A 22,319-nucleotide genomic window follows, 5' to 3' on the forward strand; every position below is an offset into this window, starting at 1 on the left:
CGCACACCCCCACGATCATATATGTTACAGGACTATAAGGGCAACACTACACGAAGAAATCGCGTAGATATAAGACAGTCACAAAGTGCATCATTTTAACCTGAATCTTGTTCAGGCACTGAATCTTCTGATAGTGATGTCCGTGTTGCACCTAAGCCTGAAATTTGTCAACATAGTCCCTCATTTGTACCATCAAAATTAACTACTCGTTAGGGCAGAACTATAAAACAACCAGAACGGCTAATTTGGTAAATTATATTTGATTACAATAATGACCAAGTAATACATTAACTGGCCTATTTTATAGAGAGACAATGCAATGATTGCCTCTGCAAGTAGTAATCAGCTAATGATATGCTCACACTGGGTCCTTAGCGGTTTTCCAACGGAATAAGATTAATGTGAGCCGTTAAATTTTAGATCAAGTGGCTTGCTTAATCTTAATTAATAACCATTACATTACATCAGAGGTGTGGTGTATGATTAACGCTTTAAAGCCTATTGTTGCTAAAAACGACGTTTATGTCACGCAGTACAATGGAGCTGCTCGTTGTAATTCCAATTCGCAATATCAAAAGCGCAGAAATACAGAAGTAGCCTATTTATAACCATAATGTTATAATGTAGGTATTGAAATAGACAAACTCTTTGTTTTTGCTGAATTCTAAATTACGAACTCCTATATTGACATTGAAAGAAATTCAATGAAATTTCGTGGGCCTATTTTCTGTACGTAATTATAATTATGCCTCCAAAGGATTTGCAAAGTATATAAAGAACAAATGAGTCACTTAGTGATTTTCTTTCCTTTAAGTTTGGGGTCACGGTGCAAATGCCAATCTGAGCGTAATGATTGCGTAACTGTAAGTATCAATGAACCGAGGTTTCGATCAGTAGAAAGCTTGCGTGGGTTGCTTGACTTTGAGTGGGCGAATGGCGCAAGTACAGGACTATCGAGATCAATAACCGAAAATCATATGGAGAATAGAGATTCAAAATAGATGTAAGATCAGGGCGGCCATTCGCATTCACTAAGAATACGATGGCGAAAACATTGAAGGAGGTTTGATCAGCAGACATAAAGCAACAGCGCAGAAAATGAACGGCGCAAAGACGCCAGGCGTCGTCGCCATGTTAACGACGCGCGCCGAAAGCTCATAACGCACATCGCAGTCGAAGCTTGTTTAAACCCGCTCCCATCGCGTTATAAGATCGCGAATCTAATTTAACATAATGGGTGTAACGCGGGAAAGGCAGCTTAGGTAGGGTGTGTGCGGTGGTGTTTAGGGTAAAATGAGGGAGCAGTGCTGTGTTTAGTGTCTCCTAAGAAGCGAGCCGTCCGGGAGCGGCTGGAGTCGGCTAGGAGGCCGCGTCTCAACTAGTATTACGGTCATGGTGCTGAATCAATACTGAAAACGCGTGATATCACTTCCGTTGGGGCATGGGCTGCCCCTCGGGTGCACCGGGCACGTGTGCCAGCCGCTATCTTCATGGCCATTGATAAAGGTATACGGTGACGTCAGCTTTATACTTACTATCACTCAGATCAATATCCAGATTTAAACTACTCCTTGGAGTGTGTCCCAAAAATTTCGATGTCTTCCGCTATCTGGTATAAGTCAAATTGTGTACTCAATTTATAGCCATCAAGGCTGCATTGATTTATAATAGCGCAACAAGTAGTTGAATTGTCATTAATTATTGTTGCTCCGTTATTATTGTCCCCCATGTGACTGATCATGTTTGATACACCAGTTGTTTAGATGAGATTGTTTGGAGCATTGAGAGAGACACAATACAAACACGAATCTAGGCTATAATAAGTGTGTTTGACCTAATTTTATAGCGGGTTTACATCGCGGCGCTAACCAGCCAAGATAAATATCCACATTTTGATTATTTATCACTTATTTATAAGCAAAGCAAAACCCAGAACTCCCATCTACAATGAAAGTAGACAAAGTTCTTTTCGTTCCAAACTTTACATTCACCATTCTGCGGGTTAAAACGATACGCATTGCGTCAATTCAAAACTTCATATTCATAATTTGAAATTTTACCACGATTTCACTTAGCAGCGAAATGTTAAAGTGGCCGCTGTTCAGTCTTTTGTTGTCAAACTATCATCGTCTATCGTGACATGGTGGTTTATTACACATGCGGAATAGCGAATTGTATTGGTCCTTTGCAATCGGATTTATAATTTAATTAGAGAACGGATGGGGGTAGTTTCAGGGATGTTATCGGGCCATCGTGCTTTTCCGTAAAACTCGGAAGTGATTTGTTGTTTATGGGGCACGAATGTACGAGTATTTATTCAAAATATGCAATTTGTTGATGCACTCTGTAACGATGATTTAGTGTCTCCTTGGCTATGAGATGTTGACTGTGGTAGTGGGTCCAACAAGATTTTTGGTTTAAGTATTCATTTTTTGGCAATAAGGTAGGTTTTCACACTTTTTGAATTGGAAATCGAATGAAAGCAGATTTTTGATCAATTAACTATGCGACTCTTTTGTGGAAAACATTTCAATTCACCTTTATTAACTAATCGTGACAGTTTCATTCAATTTACCTAAACTTTGGAATTTAATACTCATCAGCACTTTTCAGCTACGCAATGTTATATGTATTCTCAAGTGGGTCTGATATACTTTTTCCCACGCGAAATTGGAAACATTTTAACGGAAACTCTTTCCAATTCCACATTATTTCCACATGCGTGGGTTTTTTACACTTTAAATTACGATTTTAATTCCGAAATCTGTTTAATGAAATTACTCGCGCTTCATTGAAGCACCTATGCAATGGTATTAATCCGAAATCACCATTAATTAAGAGTTTATGTGAATAGTTTACATCAAATCATGAATTAAACAGCAAGTTTTTCCTTCTGTACTAGATACCTAATATATGTATAACTATAGTCTCAGAGGGTTGATCTAATTCATGATTCATGTAATAATATAGGATTCGAAGGTCTATTTCCTAACTAATTTCGTGATTCCAACTTTAGCAATTAAATCGCGCTCGTTCAGGTGATATACTTTTTTCAAATAAAATTGACGGTTCTTTTACTTTATTCTCGTTAACAAATTTTTCATTCTAATTCACCACCTTTTCGCGTTGGCGTATTATGATTTTGAATTCATTCATACGTTGTATATAATCTCCAGGTCTTTAGTCACGAATGCACAATTTCCAATTGCGGAGTGAACAAAAATTCTTTTTCAAACTTTACGTCCCAGTTAGTGTCCGATGGTGTATAATTAAATTTTGGAATCATTTTAGATGTCCTGCAGCGTGAGTGAGCGGGTGTCAGACAACAGAGCCGCAGGTGGAGCCTGTCGATTACGGGGCTCCTCAAATAATCTCACGACACCCAGCTCCAAAGTTCTTGCCTCACCAGGCCCAACCTCGGCGGTGGGAAATTTGCGTAACAAGCAATGCTGCTTGTGTTGGTGCTGCTGCTGTAGTTGTTCCTGGTAAGTTACCTTTTATTATTATATCATCCTTTTTTGTCAGAATCTCCTTTTGGTACTTTTTTACATGTTTTTCGTGACATTTAAAGATTGCACAAATTTCCTTTGCAATTCCCCATCAGACCAATTATTTCGCAATTAGACAAGTGGGCCTAGAACAACGACATTAGCAAAAAACTGGAGTTGCTGCTTCTGAAATGGAGAATTTTGGGATTTATGCAATTCTAAAGGGGCGATATTAATTTCCCCGATTACGTGCGTGAGTCTACATAACGTATTGTGACAAAGACTCGGAAAGTGCCTTTACCAGCGCGAGGAGTATTTATAAATAAAACAATATATAGGAAGTGGTGAGACGTTCCTTATTTTTCATTTACCTGTCTCATTTACAAAATGTGTATACAGGGTATAACAACTGGGATTATTAGACAAAGAAAAGTGGGTTATATATTTTCCAAAAAGAAACATTTTTCTATTTTTCGTTTTCCTCTTTTGGATTTCGTTTTCGAAATATCACCGAATTAAATATTTTCGAAACATTAAAAACACTTTTGAAAAGCTTTTCTGTACAACTTCTGAGCTAGAGGTGGTTGAATTGAACCCAAGCGTTATGATTGAATGAATCTGTTAAGTTTTTTCGATTTGAGCTCTAATCAATAAAACACTGTATATTTTTGAAAGTAACTTTACAGAAAATTATGCAAACTTTATGTATCACTCATTACATCTGAATGTACACACCAATTTGCATAAATTTTAGAATGGAAATATATTTATTTATAATTTTTTCAATTCGTGCGCCAAATTTAGCTATGCCATGGGTTCGATGAGATGATTAAGTTATAGAATAGGGGTGCAAATGCTTGGATATTCACGATTTTACAAAAGGGTTGCGAATTTCAAATAAAATTACTCTTAGTTAATCAAATCTACTGTCAATTTGCACCATGTACGGAGTTCCTAAAGTAATTTTTTCGATCTTTATTCGTTATTGGGCCTTGTTGTTTTTGGCGTATTTTTGCATATTATTTATAAAAATGCAGTTTTCATCCTATTTTGGCCGGCTAGCTGGCCGGCTGGCTGGCAGCGAATGAAAGCTCGTCGAAGATCGCTTGTGGAAAAACAATGAGTGTATGCGTACCCAGTGCAAATATCTGCAGAACGGAGTGCCGGCCTGCATTTGTAGGGTACAAAAAGCCGGATGGCGCCCGGGGCGGTCCCCCCTCCGCCCCCCTCGCTCCGCCACTAGCCAATATACACATCATTCTTGAATCTAAACAATAGTTTAACATTTGCATACATAGAAACACGTTTGTAGTGGCAAAGAAACCTATAATGTAGCATAGTAATTACAGAGTTTCTAAAGCTTTCCGTTTTGGCTGCAAATTAAAAGCTTCATTAAAAGTATTTGTATTTAGGAAATATTTATAGTGATTATAGTCATAATTTGATGAAGCTCCAGCTCCATTCTGAAGGTTATACAAAGTAAATTTTTACACGAGCAGTTCGTCAAAACAATATTTTTTTATACAAAATGATCTTTGTTTCTATTGTAGATCAAAACTGCTATTTACCTACTTTATGAAGCTACTAAATGGCGTTTTGAGAAATAAAGACAAACACGAGAAAAAGGGAGCGTCCTAACGTAACCAGTGGCGTAGCATGCCCTAATGGCGCCTAGGGCAAGCATTAAAATTGTGTAAATTGTCTTAATTTATAACAAGATACGAAGAATCGCATACGATTTTCAGTAGGGGAATTGTTTGTGCATCGTCCACGTCGTACCATAAACTGTGCATGTCTGAAGCATTATTGTATAAGTTTGCTTTTCATAGAGGAAAATCTTTAACCTAGTTTAACACCGATAGCAAATGAATTAGCGATTGTTACGGAGGCTATTATTACAGAGTTTTTTAAAACTTTAAAATTATTATAGTCATATATTAATGGAAAACTATGTGAAATTAACTAAAGCTAAATTTTTACACTATCAACAGTTAAAACCAAAATCCTTAGTAGAAAACGCACATTTAAATTAAACTCTTCGAACTTCGTTACAATGGTGGATGAAAAGTGATATGTTGCATTATTTACCCTCCGTTCTCAATACTTGTAGCTTTAAAACGGCTTTGTAGAGGCGCAATTACCAGGGGCGAACACTTTTAAGGGGGCTTAATTTCATACAATTTCAATCACGTTTAATCCGTTAATAAAACCGTAAAACTTAGCTTGCTTCATGTATTACTGTACGGAAATCTTCGATCAACAAGGACAAGTAGACGCTATCTTTACTGATTTTAGTAAAGCTTTTGACCAAATTAACCACCTTATTATTTTAAAAAAGTTTGAAGAATATGGGTTTAGTTCCTTTGCTGTTCAGCTCATTAGATCTTATTTAACGAATCGCCGTCAATTTGTGTCTTATAGCGCATTCAATTCTAAACCCTACGCTCCTACCTCAGGTGTTCCACAGGGATCCAACCTGGGCTCTTTTCTCTTTTTGGTCTTTATTAATGATTTGTCTGCTATAGTTAATGTAAAAAAACAACTTTTTGCGGATGACTTAAAAATATACAGAAATTAACACTGTTGAAGATTGCGAGTTTCTGCAGAATTCACTCGTTAGAATTAGTAATTGGTGTGAGAAGAACAAACTTCTTGTAAACATCTCAAAAGGCAAAGTAGTGTCTTTCACTAGAAAGCAGAACCCACTTCAATACGCGTATAACTTGGAGAATGAACGATTCGATAGGCAAATGATCGTAAAAGATCTTAGAATTCATTTTGACAGTAAGCTTATTTTCTCCTTTCACATTAATACAATTACCAACCCAGCCCTTAAGTTGCTTGGGTTTATTTCTCGTACCTGTATCGACTTTAATAATTTATCAACCATAAAGCTTTTATATGTATCAATAATTAGATCCAAAATAGATCCATTTTACCAAAAATATGTAAACGATATTGAAAAAGTACAAAGACGATTTGTAAAATATCTACATTTTCGGGTAAATGGTTATTATCCCGACCAAGGGTATTCCCAACACCTATTACTAAGGCAATTTGACCTGATGGCTCTGAAAACTAGAAGAAAACGTATTAGTATGTCTTTCCTATACAACTTAGTACATAATAATATCGACTGCTCATCGCTGCTAGCTGTACTAAGATTTTCTGTGCCTCCCTTCAACTTCAGACATGGGACTGTGTTTAAGTTGCCAAAATATCGAACGAATATTATGTTCAACTCCCCAATTTATGAGATGTGTTATTATTATAATAGTATTTGTAACCCTGTTGACCTTTTTAACACTACTTTAAAGAATATTTTACAACTCATCAATGAAAATATTTAATTTTTAAGGCTTCTATTTATGTTCATTTAATTATTATTATTATCGAATAATCTACTAGAATTATCTTTGTTTTTGGTTGATATCATATTTTGTTTAAAGCATGTTTTATTTCTTTCTATCCTCTAGTGAATGTACATTGTAACTTAACATTGTCCCTTATTGGTTAATCTGTTGGTGACAATAAATATTATTATTATTATTAAAAAACCCGGAATTTTTGTCGTAAAATAAAACTCGGCCGCAAGGTATATTCGCTCTGCAAGAAACACTCCCTGACTTTTCTCTTAACGCATATTGCAATGTCTGTTATGGAAATAGAGTTTTGTATTTTATCTATAAGTGTAATCTCTCTATTGTACAGTATATATTCACAAGTAATTAAAGGTTTCATTTATTTATATGTAAAGTGACTGATATTTTCAATTTTAAAATGACAGCAACTAATTATATTTTTTAACAACGCCCACTCTGCTTTTACATTTCCCTGGGCACATAACGTCTATTATTGTAAATCATTTTTTCTGTGAGTAGTGTCCTATCCCAATATAAGTTATGTGTGTATTTTGAAAGTATTATTTGTGGTATGGTGTGTCATCTGGTATGAGATTAGTCGGATGGACGGATAATACAATCGTCTTTTAAAAATGAGGCTCTAACTAAAGTTCTTGGAACTGAGATTTAAAATTTTTTAAACAATTGTAGATTTTTACTGAACATGAATATATCTTGTATCAACATTTTTAAATAATAGCTATTTTATAAATAAATGTACATTTCTATTATTTCTCTACATGAACAAGTTTAAACGTATATGACTTTCATTAATAAATTTATTAAACTCGAGAAACAGATATATTCGATGGAAAATGTTTTAATTAAAAATGATCTATACAAACAAAAAGGGTAATGCTCTATAAGAATTCATATTAAAAGTGATTTGAGTTTTTCTTTTCAGTATATCAGGAATGCACCAACGTTCATAGTCAAATCAAGCTTCCAGGCTAGTCTCTATGATAATATTTCATCCTTTTTGAAGTACTTCTAAATGGAAATTCCTCACCGATTCATTATTGGACGAGAAAAAAGTCATACCTACACTACTTTTTTACTCTCTTCCTCTTCTCAGGAAATATAATGCGAAAATGGGTACTCCAAACTGCAACTGATGTTTTTAATTTAGTAAAATGCGGGAGGATTTTATCAATCGGATTAAGAGTGCTACACGTGACATGTGTTATTCATTCTAAAGTGGGGTGGCGCTTATAAAATGGAGCATGAATATTGCGTGCAGTTTCGTCGGAAAATATTTCAAGCATTAGAACCACGTTTGATTATGCGTGCGTATAAGTTTATGTTTAGAGGCGCTTTCCCGGAAAACGTCAATACGTTTTGTCCCTTAGTTATGAACGTTATACATACATTCATGAAATGAACAACATACCTAATCGGAAGCTCTTGTTCCGAGTGTCGATTGCTCCTAAATTAATAATGTCTGATTGACGTCGGTTAAATTATCATATTCTACATATGCCAAATTTGCTACATTGTACTGTGTAATGGAACTTAGTAGGTACCTACGTCGAAGGCTAAGGATAAATCAATAAAATTTAAAAGCACCGAATCATGTGCTAGTTCAATAACGGTGTTGAAATGAACCTGTTCATGTGAATAAAATACGGTGCGATGTACTATGGGAAATATATGTGCTCTAAGGGTGGCAATTTTCATTAACTATTACCTTCCACTGTATTTGAATAGAAACTTTAAATTGATTATTCGAAGGGAAGGCTAATATAAAAATTTGCGTCTAAAGTACAGTCAGGACATGTTCTTTTAATGGATTGGATAATGGACGTACCTCTATATACAGTCGATATATTAAGTTTCTGTACTTAACCGTGGTGTAGTATACTTTCTGTCGAGGAATTTGTGTAAGATGCACTTAAAGCCACTCGAAAGTTTAATTGCCAACGTGGTAAATGCGTTACCCTTAAAGTGAAATGTTACGCCTTTATCTCATTTACCTTGTCGTTTGATAAAAGGTAACATGCGCAAAAATAAAATGAAATCTGCTGCAGTACATGCTAGTCGTATAGTCTAAATGATCGAAGAAGAAATTTCGTTCTTTTACAGAAAAATGTAATCTAGTTCCGCTTCGGTCTCCATGGTTATTTTAAAATGCAAAAAAAAATCGGTAAGGATTCCACCACTTTCACGGAACTAGGACATACATATCTTTGTGTAATGAAATGGTAGGCAAGTCATGTAAGATTGTAGTAAGCAAATTTTCTTTTATGACATTTCATTGTTTTAGAAAACATAAATATTTTTACTCCATCTATCATTATAATCTAGCAAATGTGTGCATATCGTTTGAAAAAGTCGATAAGTTTCATTCTTCCATTATGACCAACAAATTAACGCACCGACTTTTTCTCCTTTTCCGATTGAATTGCAAATAATGTGGCTATTTCGTTGTGGAATCAGACAAAAAAAGTAAGTATCGACACATTGTTTCGTAGTCGGACCGCTCAAGAAGGTCAAATTCAAAATTGACCCTTTTTGTGTTTTTGTCAATAAACTTCTAGCCCTTGAGAAAACGAGATTTACAAAGGAAAAACTATGTTATGCCGACTACTTAACCCAATTCCAATTTTACAATACCCAATTAGAGCGAAAGGATAGGTGCTCTAGTTCCATCTTTTGCTATTATTAAAAGAAAATGTTATCCAACGAAGTACCTACAATACCTTTCGTTTCCACGTTGTGATTCTGTGCTTTACTTTCAGTTTAACTCCCGGGAAAGGTAATGATGAAAATGGGCCTACTAAGAATTCTAACGTAACAGATTTACTCCTCTGTGATGGAGAGCCGCCGTAAGTGCTTTTTTTTCAATTTCAATTAGTTTGGCATGAGAACTCATAATTTCTTTTTTTTGCAGACCATCTTTAGAGGAAATTAGAAGTTGGGGAAAGTCATTTGATAAGCTAATGAGAAGCCCAGGTATGTATTTGCAATTGGAAGAGAACTGCGTACTAAATAAAACCGTCGTAAATTGTCCGGAAATTATTGCTTTATTCCAATAACTTGATTATTTATTTCTTCCCTGAAATTGATTTCTATTTTCTGTAGCTCGGTTCCAACTGTAATTGAAATTAGATCATATTGCATTTTTTGTCATTGGATGCTTGTTCTTTGGGATTAAAATTTTGTGAATATAACTACCCAGTCGGATGATCGAATTACTCAAATATTTACCAATCGTAGTGAAATCGATGACTACGAGTGACAATATTTCATTATATTGCAGAGACTATGCCTAAAATGTAAATTGAGAGTACGATTCGCATTTTTCTGACAGTTTATATTGAGAAATTTCATACCGTAGGTACACTACTGCATTACTTCTAAGATGAATTGTTTTTGCAGCTGGACGTCAGGTTTTTCGTGATTTTCTACGGTGCGAATACTCCGAAGAAAATATTCTGTTTTGGTTAGCCTGCGAAGATCTTAAAAAGGAATGTAGCCCAGACGCGGTGGAAGAAAAAGCGCGTATTATTTACGAAGACTACATCTCAATATTGTCACCAAAGGAGGTGTGTTTTTAATGTTCATTGGCGTTAATTATTGATTATGCACTTTTTCGCCTACGCAGGCGTATATTTTTATTGGGAAATCATTGTTTTTCTGTTTAACAACTTTAATATTCAATCCAATTGAAGTTTGAACACTACTCGTCTATATATTAATTTTATTCACAATCGGTTAGCTAATAAACCCGTTTCAAGCTTTTTCTAAAAAAAGTTTTTTCCAGGTCAGCCCTTTCATAGAGTAATACTTCCACTCGATTTATTTGTCGTAATTCGATTTGAATTAACATTTTTATTTCATTGTCCGCATACACTGAACTAAAATTAGGAAGGAAAATCCAAAGATAAGGTTATATTTAAAGGAAATGTGACTGCCCGTTAAAATGGGTTTTCAGCCACTTAATGGAATTTGCAGTTTGACAAGTATAAGAAAGAAAAAGTCAGATTTTGCCTCGTTATGTTGAACATTATAAGGATGGGGGATTGAATATGCGAGTTTATGGCGTTGGCGTATACATGGTTTCGGAGGGGTCCATATAATCGCCATAATAGAGTGCCTATATTATGTTTATTTATTTTTGTTCGGAACAATGTGAAAACTCACACCAACAAACAGGGCAGTTACTTTATCGCCAATTTCAGACTGAAAGAATACCTGTGCTTTGTAAATCGTTACACACCATTCTGTAAAAGTGCTTCAAAACGTCATTGTGTATACATATAAGCATTTATGACAGTTATATCTGTAAGATCTGAGTAAAACATGACTCACTTGACCGGTAACCTATTAGACTTTTACCGAATTTGCAAAAATTATTATGACCACACTCTTTATCCTAAATTGAGATTAGACTGGTTCACTTTTATAAAAAGCAGCGTTTTAACAGGTTCTAGGGGCATTTCAGACAACATTTGGCCAAATAGGCGTTTTTTACTAATTTGGACCTGCTGAACACGAATATCGATGTTGGCATCTCGAAATCTGAACAGGAAGTTCATAATTCAAGATGGCGGCCAATTTCCGAAAATGTTGATCTTTTCACTCATGCGACCGATTTTTTCGAGCTAAAAACGGATTATAATGTTATTCCTGACGGAGGTACGGCACGATAATAATAGTGAACAAATGTTTAAACAATGATTCCATAGTTTTTCTAACGTCAAAGTGCGTAAAAGTGGAAACCTTTTTTTCATAGTACTGTATGGCTACTGTTTAAATTTGTTCACATCGTGTAATTATTAAATTATTTCTGTTTTGGCAAGCATTTTGGTTCCTGTACGTCGTGTGATAGATATCCGCGATGTTCCATTACCTCACATATATGGAAGAATTTCCTTTCATTAGAGGAAAACAAAAGAAACGAGTTATTGTCGCATCACCTTGAAGACGCCTCATTTGACGGCATACTGGTGATTGCTGGAGGCTTCAGTGATGAAAGAAATGTTTTCTGTAACCGTCAGACGACACCGATTTCCTCCTTACAAGCTTTTCACAAGCGGGTACTAGGATAACGCTACATATACATATGTATTTCTGTTGCTTCTTCATCACCGAGAAAATACTGGCAAACTAAGTTTGGTTGCTGACCGGTACTTCAAGAAAGATATGTATTTGTTCCTATCCATAATGATGTGCAGAGGAACTGGCCAAAAGCAGTAGTAACGAATATCCTGTCCTTTTACGCTATCACAGGAAGACGTGATGTCACGTCATTGCTGTTGTGAATTTGCACGCTTGGATGCATTTATTTTTATTTCTTTATTTATTTTTTACCTTTATTTTTAAGAAGGGGGGGTTTCAGGCAAGGCTGGTCTACCAACCCAACCCACTAGACATTTACAAATATCGATATCCGAACCCGGATGTGAACCAGATAGTGTTTCAAAAGCGCTCTTCCTTACTGTTCACGCTGGGTACCATACTGCTCAGCGAGAAGATATATCTTTTCCAAAAATCTTCGTGACAAAACTATACAAGGTTGGTATTATAACTAGGTACATGAAACTTCACTTGTTTAGAGTATCGACCTGGCTCGAATATTTTAGGTGGCGTCTTTTCCTCTATTTAGGTAGCTGATACCATAGTTTCCACCGACGGTGCGCGTCCCGCTTAGTTCGGTAGGGAGAAGTCGCTACCAGACATCCGTTTGGAAGAATGCGCACGTCCCTGGCCCCATCTCGGTTAATCAAGTAGGACTTCCCAGAGTGGAGAAGTATTGCCAGATTTCAGGAGCTGCGAAGCTTTAGATCTAACAATCCTGAACTCCATTCTCTTGGGATTCCATCTAATCTTTTCTAGCATTTCGTCCATTTCCCTAATTACGGCATATCAGGTGTAAATCGCAAGATGTACTTCTTTGACCCTAAACTCTGAAATGTCACTCAGAGCTCAGACTAGCATATCTATCCTTGATTTCCTGGGGAAAGAATTGAAAATGGCTACATTCTCATTCTCACAACGTTAGATTAATTCCGAAGGCTGCTCTAGATATCGTCCTTTGTCGTTGTAAATAGTCAAAACTTTGTTAATGTTGCAAGGCTCAACTGATTTGTACATTGTACTCCCTATATTCTCAAGAAGACGATTGACCTAACACCATGAAAATAAGATAAATTTGTTTTCACTTTTCTATATGATTTCATACTTGAATAATAATAATATATCCTGAGTAACGGTAATTAATACCTAGCAAAATAAGAATATTCCGAAACATCGGTTAGTTTAACTTTTTTCATTTAAAAATTAACGTACAATTCGAAAGATTGTAGTTATCTAAACTTTATAAGGAGAATTATGCAATATAAACGCATGTCGGGAATACTTATACCTGTCAGGATTACTAGAAACAATCGTTTTGTAAGTCCTCCTTTTGGCAGGGAGAGCTAGGAATTTCTTAATTCTTAATTTTACGCATCCTGCCACTAAAAAAACTATTACATTATTGTTAAAACAATAGTTAACTTTTATTATCGTGACGTACGTCAGGAAGAACATTATAATTAGTTTTTAGATCGAAAAAATCGGTCGCATGAGTGAAAAGATAAACATTTTCGGAAATGGGCCGCCATCTTGAATTCTGGACTTCCGGTTCAGATTTCGAGGTGCCAACATCGATATTCGTGTTCAGGAGGTACCAATTAGTAAAAAAAGCCTTGTTGGCCAAACGTTGTCTGAAATGCTCCTAGGACAGAAAAACTTCGAAAAGTGCACCAGTCTAGATAGATAGTGCGCGTTTCCTTTTCTTGAACACTTCCAGCAAACACAATTGAGAAGGGGTCGATGTATGTGAGACACCATAACAAGGTAATCACACTGCAATCTCCGTTTGTTGCCACATTGTGTCTTTCTAGCATATAAGAACATTTGAAGTTAAGTTGAAGGTTTAATGTCACTAATTCACTTCCAAAATGTTCCTGTAATCCAGTGTATGATTAAAGATACACACAAATATTAAACGTTATTAAACATTAAACTATCGTTCAACATTCAGTTGCTACTAACTGCGATCAAAATCCACTTATATTTTAAGAAATTCTCCTCAACACTCTCGAGCATTACCATTCGAAGAGGACGATTGATTTTGGAAATAATTATCCATATGTCAAAGTATCAAGTATCAATTTAGATTCATTTGATTAGTCGCAATTCTTCAATATTGTAACCCAATCCACTAAACCTCTTAATACAGTTGCTGTACCTATTTCGGTAATATTGGAAATAATCATGCATATGTCAATGTATCAAGTATCAATTTAGATTCAATTTGATTAGTCGAAATTCAATATTGCAACCCAATCCACTAAACCTCGACTTAATACAGTTGCTGTACCTATTTCGGTAATATTGGAAATAATCATGCATATGTCAAAGTATCAAGTACCAATTTAGATTCAATTTGATTAGTCGAAATTCTTCAATATTGTAACCCAATCCACTAAACCTCTTAATACAGTTGCTGTACCTATTTCGGTAATTGGAATGCCTTCAAGCCATCTCGGTACTTATGGGATCGATACAGTTGCGAATAATTTCTTGTAACTGGGACGACGTCTGTGTGTATATATGGTCAAATCGATTTGATCGGCGCAGCAACACGTCTAGTGACTATTGACATAATATCGTGTCCATTCATAAAGATCTTTATTCATTCCCGGCCGAACAAAGAGTGGAACAACAAGTTTCTTAGTAACACGTACTCCACGACGAACTGTCGAATGCTAAGTGATCGAGCGACATAAAAGTCTAATTATAGTTTGCTTTATTATTATCACAGTATAATCAAATATTTTCACAGCAGAATAAGCGATCTATCTGATGTATAGGTCCATTACGTTGTTACAGCATCATATTGATGGGATAATAGAAGGTGAATGTGCATTTTTTAAATCTCTTTCTTGCATTGATCTCAACTTGATGATTTTGTCGAATGGAGGGGGTGGTTCTAATTTCGTAACATGGATACTCTTAGTGCCCACAGAGTACGAATTCGGATTGAAATTCAGTAGAGAATTTGCATAGTGGTTGGTTAATTTTCAATCTTAGTCCTTTGGAACAAATACCAATACCTGTGTCGAACCTTTAGCTGAAGAGTCAACAACTTAGGATGTGTCGTATGGCAACCGGCTTAAGGCATAGGAATCGACCTTTTCTGTCGAGAGCCCTATCTGTGCAAATAGGTTCAGCAGGTTAAGATTAAAAGGTCCAGGGTAAATACCGTCACTACTCACTAGCACAGTAAGCTATGTACATCTTTAATAATTTGTAGGATATAGTTCAATTATTGCGACCATAGGTATTTTGTTGGGGTAGCAAAATATCTATGTAATTTGGGTAATGAGACTTCTAGATAAAGCTAAAATCTGATCACATTCGATATTTACTCTAAAATCTAATTGGGGAAATATGGAAATATTTTAGACGAGTATCAAAACTTGCAATGGATGCTCCTAGAGGAAATAGCGTCACATGAGACTATTTACACTACCAAAACGCAAGTGCAAATGTCTCGACAATGGGGTCACGGAAGAGGGTACTTAAAAAAAGAATTTGAAACTCTGAACGGAACGTCTTAATCGATGTGGTAAAAACTATGTGTGAATATTTGGAAGGCGGTGTGTGGGAAAAGGACACTCACAGTGGGAGAGTGAAGGTTTGGTCGACACGTATTTGCTGATAGGGTCAACACGTCAAAGCAAAGTTTCGATAAAAGATACACATGGAAGTTAGAATCGCTGGATTTACATAAAGGTACTTGTGAAGACCTATCCATTTGCGTTTTGTTTAAAGTAATGAATGTGTGTTGTATTAAAGCAATCTTGTTAACTATAAAAATAAAACTAATTAACAATTAATTTTAAATCAGCACATTGGCCACATCGGTGTTGCAGTGGAATCTGTAATTTTAGCAAAAATAACGCAATCATTGAATAAAAAATTAATTTTATTTAATGACGCAATGTAAACCCCTTTTATTTGTTCGATTTTTATTAAAATAATAAGTTTGTTTGTTAACTATGAGATTAAAAGCAATTAATCTACTTGTTTTTTGTTCAATTATGATTAAAATAGAAAATTGAAATGTTACTAACTATAAAATTAAAAAATGAAAATTGTAGCAAAAGGCAATTTCGGGATTTGTTATTGTTATACAGGGTCGCTATCAAAGATGGGACCAGAACTCTCACGCTCAAACCGTTTGAGATACAGACCTGGAAATTAGAACTTTCTATTTGAAATTATTTCATATATTTTGAGATTAAAAAAATTTTTTTGGACACATGGTTTTTGAGTGCGACCGCCATCTTGGATTTTTTAAATAGCAACCTAAGTCATGTTTACGTCATTCGAAAGATTTTTTTTCTCTTTCTTACTACCTTAATTATAAATTAGAAAACAATGGAGAAAAAACTCTGTCAAGTAAGGGGGCCATATTTCATAAAATTAAGATTTACTTATCACGTGGTAATATAATAATTAGAAGTGTTTTTGCCACTTATTAAACACCTGCTCAGTATTTTTTTGTAATTTAAAAGTATTTTAATCTAAAGTGCAATAGGTACATTAGCAAGGCAAACGTATAACAAGATTTCTCTAATTTTTCCGCATTAATTTCTGATTTAACACCATACATGTTTAAGGTAGCCAGAAAGAGAAAAAAATAAGCTTTCTAATGACGTAACGCACAACCTATATTGCCATTTAAAAAAATTCAAGATGGTGGTCGCACTCACAAACAATGTGTCAAAAAAATGTTGTTATCCTCAAAATGTGTGAAATAATTTTAAATGCAAGCGTTCTAATTTTCATCTCTATATATCAAACGGTTTGAGCGTGAGAGCTTTAGTTCCATTTTTAATATCCCCCCCTGTATATTATTGTTATAATTTATAGCCCATAAAGGTTTCGTAAATATGTATCAATTTCACCAAAAAGCTTTTGCAGAACACTAACTCTCATCGGGAAATTACGATTGTGACATTTAATCGTTATTTTGTTTTTTAATGTTGCGATATCCTTACCAACATGGTACAATATGCACTAAAATATGCACTTTTGTATGCAATTTATTCGAAATACTAAAATACTCACATATGTTCAATTGAGAAACTAGGCCTCACCTCACATTCAGTTCGTAAAAGATTACCTACTATATTCAGGGCCGGATCTACATGTTTGGCGCCTATGAGCCTTCTCCTAATTTGCTCAGATTGATTTAATTAGTAGTAAAAACATTTTTTATATTCATTATGAGATTTATAAAGTGTTATTAAAACAAAGTATAATATCTGTAGTTTGAATTACCAACAAATAGGTAACTGTTTAATTTTTAGAGAAATATCATTCTTTTATATTTACATTTCGGCATCATTACATCAACAGAAGGTGAGGTTTTAAGAATATATTTACGTTATTACGTAATATTTACAATGTGCATTTCAGAAGTTGTTTTCCAAAATAATAAAAGACATAGATTTCAAATAACGTATTCCATTTTACTTTACAGTTTATCAATGATGGAATCCAATGTAGAAACATGTAAATGTAATCACTGAATAGTGTTTCGGACACGGGACACGTGACGTTATTACGCCTCCCAAGTACGATCATTGATAAAATTGATTTGAGGGCACCTTAATTAAGCGTTTTCAACAAAAAAAAAACTTGCGGGAGAAGCCCTAAATTTACCACAATCTTAAAGCAATGTGCAAATAATTCGTAGAAATGTGAGGCTATGATACTCTTTACTCATGATACTCTTCCAGATCTTGGTCAATAACTACACTATGTTTTTCAGTTTTTAATTGTTGTTTTATTTTCTTGTAGTGGAGGCCGAACATTAATAAAACCTTATATTTAGTGTTTCTTACAATAAACGATTGTGAATAAAATAGTATTCCCATTCATATGAATGTACATACTTTGAAAGGATTAGGTTTTGATACATTTTTGCTGACAGATTTGGTTATCCTTCCCTTAACCATTATAGTTTCTAAATATAAGTGTGATATTAAAGTCAGTAAATTATGAATTTTGGCAAAAGTTGAAGCAATAATTCCAAATATGGTCGTCATCATTTTGAAAACATGGATTCATTGCGTAATGCGATAGCAAACTATCACTAAAAACTCGATTTGCTTGCAGGTTTCTTTGGATTCGAGAGTAAGGGAGATTGTAAATCGAAATATGGTAGAGCCAACGCCTCATACATTTGACGAAGCGCAACTTCAAATTTATACATTGATGCATCGAGACAGTTATCCACGTTTTGTAAATTCGGCTCTATTTAAGTCGCTAGCCCAACAGCAGCCTGGTCCGGACACAGTAGAATCGGTAGGAACGGATGGGCCGTGCGGCTAATTAATTTAATGGACCTTCTAAGCGGCCTATAATGACCCGCAATTGGGCCCCATATATTTGAACGCACAAAATCAACTTGGTAATTGTTTTATGTTGGCGAAATGTTGAGGAAACGAGCAATATAACAATAAATGTTGGTGAACAACGCTGTAAGATTGATAGGGCCTATTGCACTGTGAAGGATTCGATGGAGAAAATGCTCCATTTAGTACAATTCCATGGATTATTCCTCGCTTTCCGCCAAAAAATATTGCATGACCATAGACACTTTGTGATGTTTAAAACCGTTATTTTGTTACCAACGTGCAGTCAGTCATAGCGTTATCCTTATCAATCAATACATTGTTACTAAGGGCAACGCTCATTTCTTAACTATTAGTGTTGTGTCATGAATCATAACAAAGTTATCGTTCATTTCACGTAAACTAGGTTTAGGAGACGGTATAATAATGCGATAAGAATACCTATTAATAAGAGCTATTTGTTCTCACTAGTCATAGCATCCTTCCCAACCACTAGGCAGCGCATCTTGTATATATCTGCACGCATTGCGCGGCCCTATTACAACAATATGATGATGTGATATACCTAATACTACTACTATACTATTACCATTACTACGTAGCGACTTCGACCACACAGCGTTTCAGCACATAAACACATCCACCTTTGCATGCACACAATATGTACCCCCATATAATATCGTACACTAATAATCGACACACTGTGAGTTAATATAAATAAATATGAAATGTACGTTTGTTGTCTTTATTTCCAATAACGAAGCAGTGTGCGTTTCAGATAATGAACACTGATTAAATTGTACTCGCCCTACAAGGCGAGGATCATCGCATAATCCCTTTCTTTTTGCTTAGCAACCCTTAGAGATGGAATTTCTGAACAAATATAGTAGAATATTAGGAAACCGGATGAACTCTTTAATTCGCCTATTTGTTTCCAAAACTCCTAGTAACCCCATAAAGCTTTTACAAAATTCTTATGCGTGCGCTTGTCATTACTAACATACATGATTGGATAAAGGAAGTATTTTTTCAATACGTTCAAATCAAATTGTCAACTAATTTTGTTTTTCGCAACAGTTTCGTCCTGCTCTTTTTTTTTAGCAAAGATAAAATTAGTTGAATGCTGTAGTATTCACAATAAATGCACTTTAATGGAAACAGTTGTTGTGTGCAGTGAAATTTGGGGCTTATTGTAGATGGTATTATTATTTTTTGATAAGTTAGATAAAATAAGGTGTTTTCTATTGAATATTGTGTCTAGGTAGTATTTTACATGTTCCAAACAATTAAGTTTTGTTAAATAAAAGTAAACTGCAAGGCATGATTATTTCTTGTCATTTGTACCATTGCTATATACCCAAAGATTTTCATTTCGAGCAATTCATATCGGTCACAGTACTGACGACATTCTTGAAAGATCTGTCGCTCATTTGGTGGTTACAAAAATAATGATAATGGAAGGAGCTGTTCCAGTTTGATCTTCCGATGAAACGTGGAAATTTTGAGAACGAACAGTTAAATTATTGAATCAAATTAATTCTAAAAAATTATCCCAACATCCACCCCAAATCAATTTATCAAACCAAATGTGAGTGTTGTCAGCGCCAAATGCCTCCTCCTTATAAATCAAGATAATAAAATTGCTTATTTCTACTGAACCTAACGTTTCTCGTCTTCATGTACTGCCTTGGCTATTGATTTTTTGATTTCTAAATGGAGATAGGCGATTCTTTTGAAGACTCTGGAGCAATGTGACAATTACACGAAATTTGGTGTGAAGTTTAGCGGTTTAGTGGTTTATTGTCAAATAAGTAATATCTCCTTCCAAAACTTGGTTCCATGCGGAGTAAATAAAAAGGTAGCGCACTATTAGATGTTAAAGTTAGCTATAGCACAGGTAATTGGGTATTTTACAAAATATTGCCCAAATCTCGATAGCTGGTTTACATAATGCCTCAAAGTCTCGTATGAGAACTTCCTCCACATGAATTTTTAAGAGAAACTTTCGCTATCGAAATAGGCCCGCAGTCGTAAGTGAAAGTGTAATTCACGGTGTTTCGTACCAACACATCTTTAGCTTGAAAGTAAGGTCTTGCGTTTAGGTAACGAAAACGACGGCTTTGTATTTGTACATGGCATGGCATATATAAATGCACTGATTTGTCAAGACCAGTTCAAGACAGGATTCAAATAGCCAATACGAAGAAACTTTGTAAAAATTTTGGTTTTTGGGAGTATATATTGATCCTAAGCTAAATTGCTCTGAACACTACGAACAGCTTTCAAGTAGATTGTCAGAGGCGTGTTTCTTACTCAGATCCATAAAGTCGGTGGTTTCTATTGATACTGCAATTGCTGCATATTATGGTTATTTTCATACAGTCATGAGCTATGCAATCATTGCATGGGGTCAGCGAATTTTCGCTATACAAAGACGTGCTGTTCGAATCATCTCAAATATTAACTATAAATTTGTTGAACTTGGCATCTTAACTTTGCCCTGTGTTTATATACTCAATTGCATACAGCATATTATATCTAATAACCAGGGGCGGACTGGGTAACTGCGGGCCAGGTGGAATTGCATAGGTTACGGGCCATTAAAGTATTAGTGTTGTAATGAAGGTGGAGGGGGGGGGGATAGCTCTGAGGTGCACCACAAAAACATTTTAAAGTACTCCTTTCTCGAAAATAAATTACCATACAGTTTTTTTTAATTGCAGCTGATAATTAAAAGTAACAAAATATACAATCCACACGAGGTGCGTCCCCTATCATTGTATTTCAGATCTTTCATGCAACGACAAAAAATGATAAATTCATTGTAAAACACTTCCATTAAAACAGAATTTTTTAACAACCTAACATCAACCCCAATTAGAGAAACGTGTTAATAATTTATTAATGGTGCAAGAAACTAAATACAGCACATACTTATAAATTTCCAACGGGCCATTATTATCTACAGGCCAGGTGGCAATCGTCACCCGCCCCCCCCCCGGGCGAGTGCGCCCCTGGTTATACACTGCCTCTTTTTGAGCCCCGAAAAAAAATTGTCTCAGATCGACCCGGAAAAAAAATTTTCTTATAGAATGTGGCCTGTAGAATCCATAATTTCAAAAAGTTCCAAGATTGGGCTACTAGTTCAAAAGTTACAGCCCTTTGAATTTTCTTTCGAAATTGGTTTCTAGTCTATAACCTTTGATTGAGAAGTCTGATCGAAAAAAGTACGAATTGTTTTGATTCTACGCACCAAAATTAAATAAGCAAAAGTGTTTTTCCCGAAAATTCTTGGCTGCAGTCAATTTTGGTAAAAAAAAAGCAGGTTATTACCACTGCTTTTTTTGAACCCGAAATAAAAATTGTCTCAGATCGACCCGGAAAAAAAATTTTCTTATAGAATGTTGCCTGTAGAATCCATAATTTCAAACAGTTCCAAGATTGGGCTACTAGTTCAAAAGTTACAGCCCTTTGAATTTTTCTTCGAAATTGGTTTCTAGTCTATAACCTTTGATTGAGAAGTCTGATCGAAAAAATACGAATTGATTTGGATTCTACGCACCAAAATTAATAAGAAAAAGTGTTTTTCCGAGAAATTTGGGTGTAGTCAATTTTTGGTAAAAAAGGAAGGTTATACACTGCCTTTTTTGAACCCCGAAATAAAAATTGTCGCAGATCGACCCGGAAACAAATTTTCTTATAGAATGTGGCCTGTAGAATCCATCATTTCAAACAGTTCCAAGATTGGGCTACTAGTTCAAAAGTTACAGGCCTTTGAATTTTTTTCGAAATTGGTTTCTAGTCTATAACTTTTGAATGAGAAGTCTGATCGAAAAAGTACGAATTGATGTGGATTCTACGCACCCAACCCAAATTAATAAGAAAGTGTTTTCCCGAGAAATTTTGGTGTACTCGAATTTTGGTAAAAAAGGAAAATTATACACAGGGGCGGACTGGGTACTTACGGGTCATTAAAGTATTAGTGTAGTAATGAAGGTGCCGGGGGGGGG

General features: G+C 35.2%; 1 protein-coding gene across 2 annotated transcripts; it reads left to right on the plus strand.

Moving 5' to 3' along the window:
- Positions 1-1,123: 1,123 nt before the first annotated feature.
- On the plus strand, positions 1,124-19,042 carry LOC116166176 (regulator of G-protein signaling 17). 2 transcript variants are annotated; one of them, XM_031481038.1, is made up of 6 exons: positions 1,124-1,506; positions 3,292-3,485; positions 9,628-9,714; positions 9,780-9,841; positions 10,268-10,434; positions 18,071-19,042. In XM_031481038.1, the coding sequence occupies exons 2-6, from the start codon at positions 3,292-3,294 to the stop codon at positions 18,284-18,286; spliced, it is 726 nt and encodes a 241-aa protein (XP_031336898.1). In that variant the 5' UTR covers positions 1,124-1,506; the 3' UTR covers positions 18,287-19,042. The 2 variants fall into 2 exon arrangements, with proteins under 2 accessions (XP_031336898.1, XP_031336899.1); XM_031481039.1 differs by lacking the exons at positions 1,124-1,506; positions 3,292-3,485 and adding exons at positions 8,966-9,103; positions 9,153-9,334.
- Positions 19,043-22,319: the final 3,277 nt, after the last annotated feature.

This window comes from Photinus pyralis, unplaced genomic scaffold (genome assembly GCF_008802855.1).
Source record: "Photinus pyralis isolate 1611_PpyrPB1 unplaced genomic scaffold, Ppyr1.3 Ppyr1.4_LG3a, whole genome shotgun sequence".
NCBI classification, from domain to species: Eukaryota; Metazoa; Arthropoda; class Insecta; order Coleoptera; family Lampyridae; genus Photinus; species Photinus pyralis.

What these genes read in the sequence shown, in the direction of transcription:
- LOC116166176 (XM_031481038.1), top strand. Translation starts at nt 3,292, where the DNA reads ATGTCCTGCAGCGTGAGTGAGCGGGTGTCAGACAACAGAGCCGCAGGT. An exon ending in TGCTGCTGTAGTTGTTCCTG is followed by an intron (nt 3,486 to 9,627) that starts GTAAGTTACCTT and finishes CTTTACTTTCAG; the next exon opens with TTTAACTCCCGGGAAAGGTA. An exon ending in CAATATTGTCACCAAAGGAG is followed by an intron (nt 10,435 to 18,070) that starts GTGTGTTTTTAA and finishes ATTTGCTTGCAG; the next exon opens with GTTTCTTTGGATTCGAGAGT.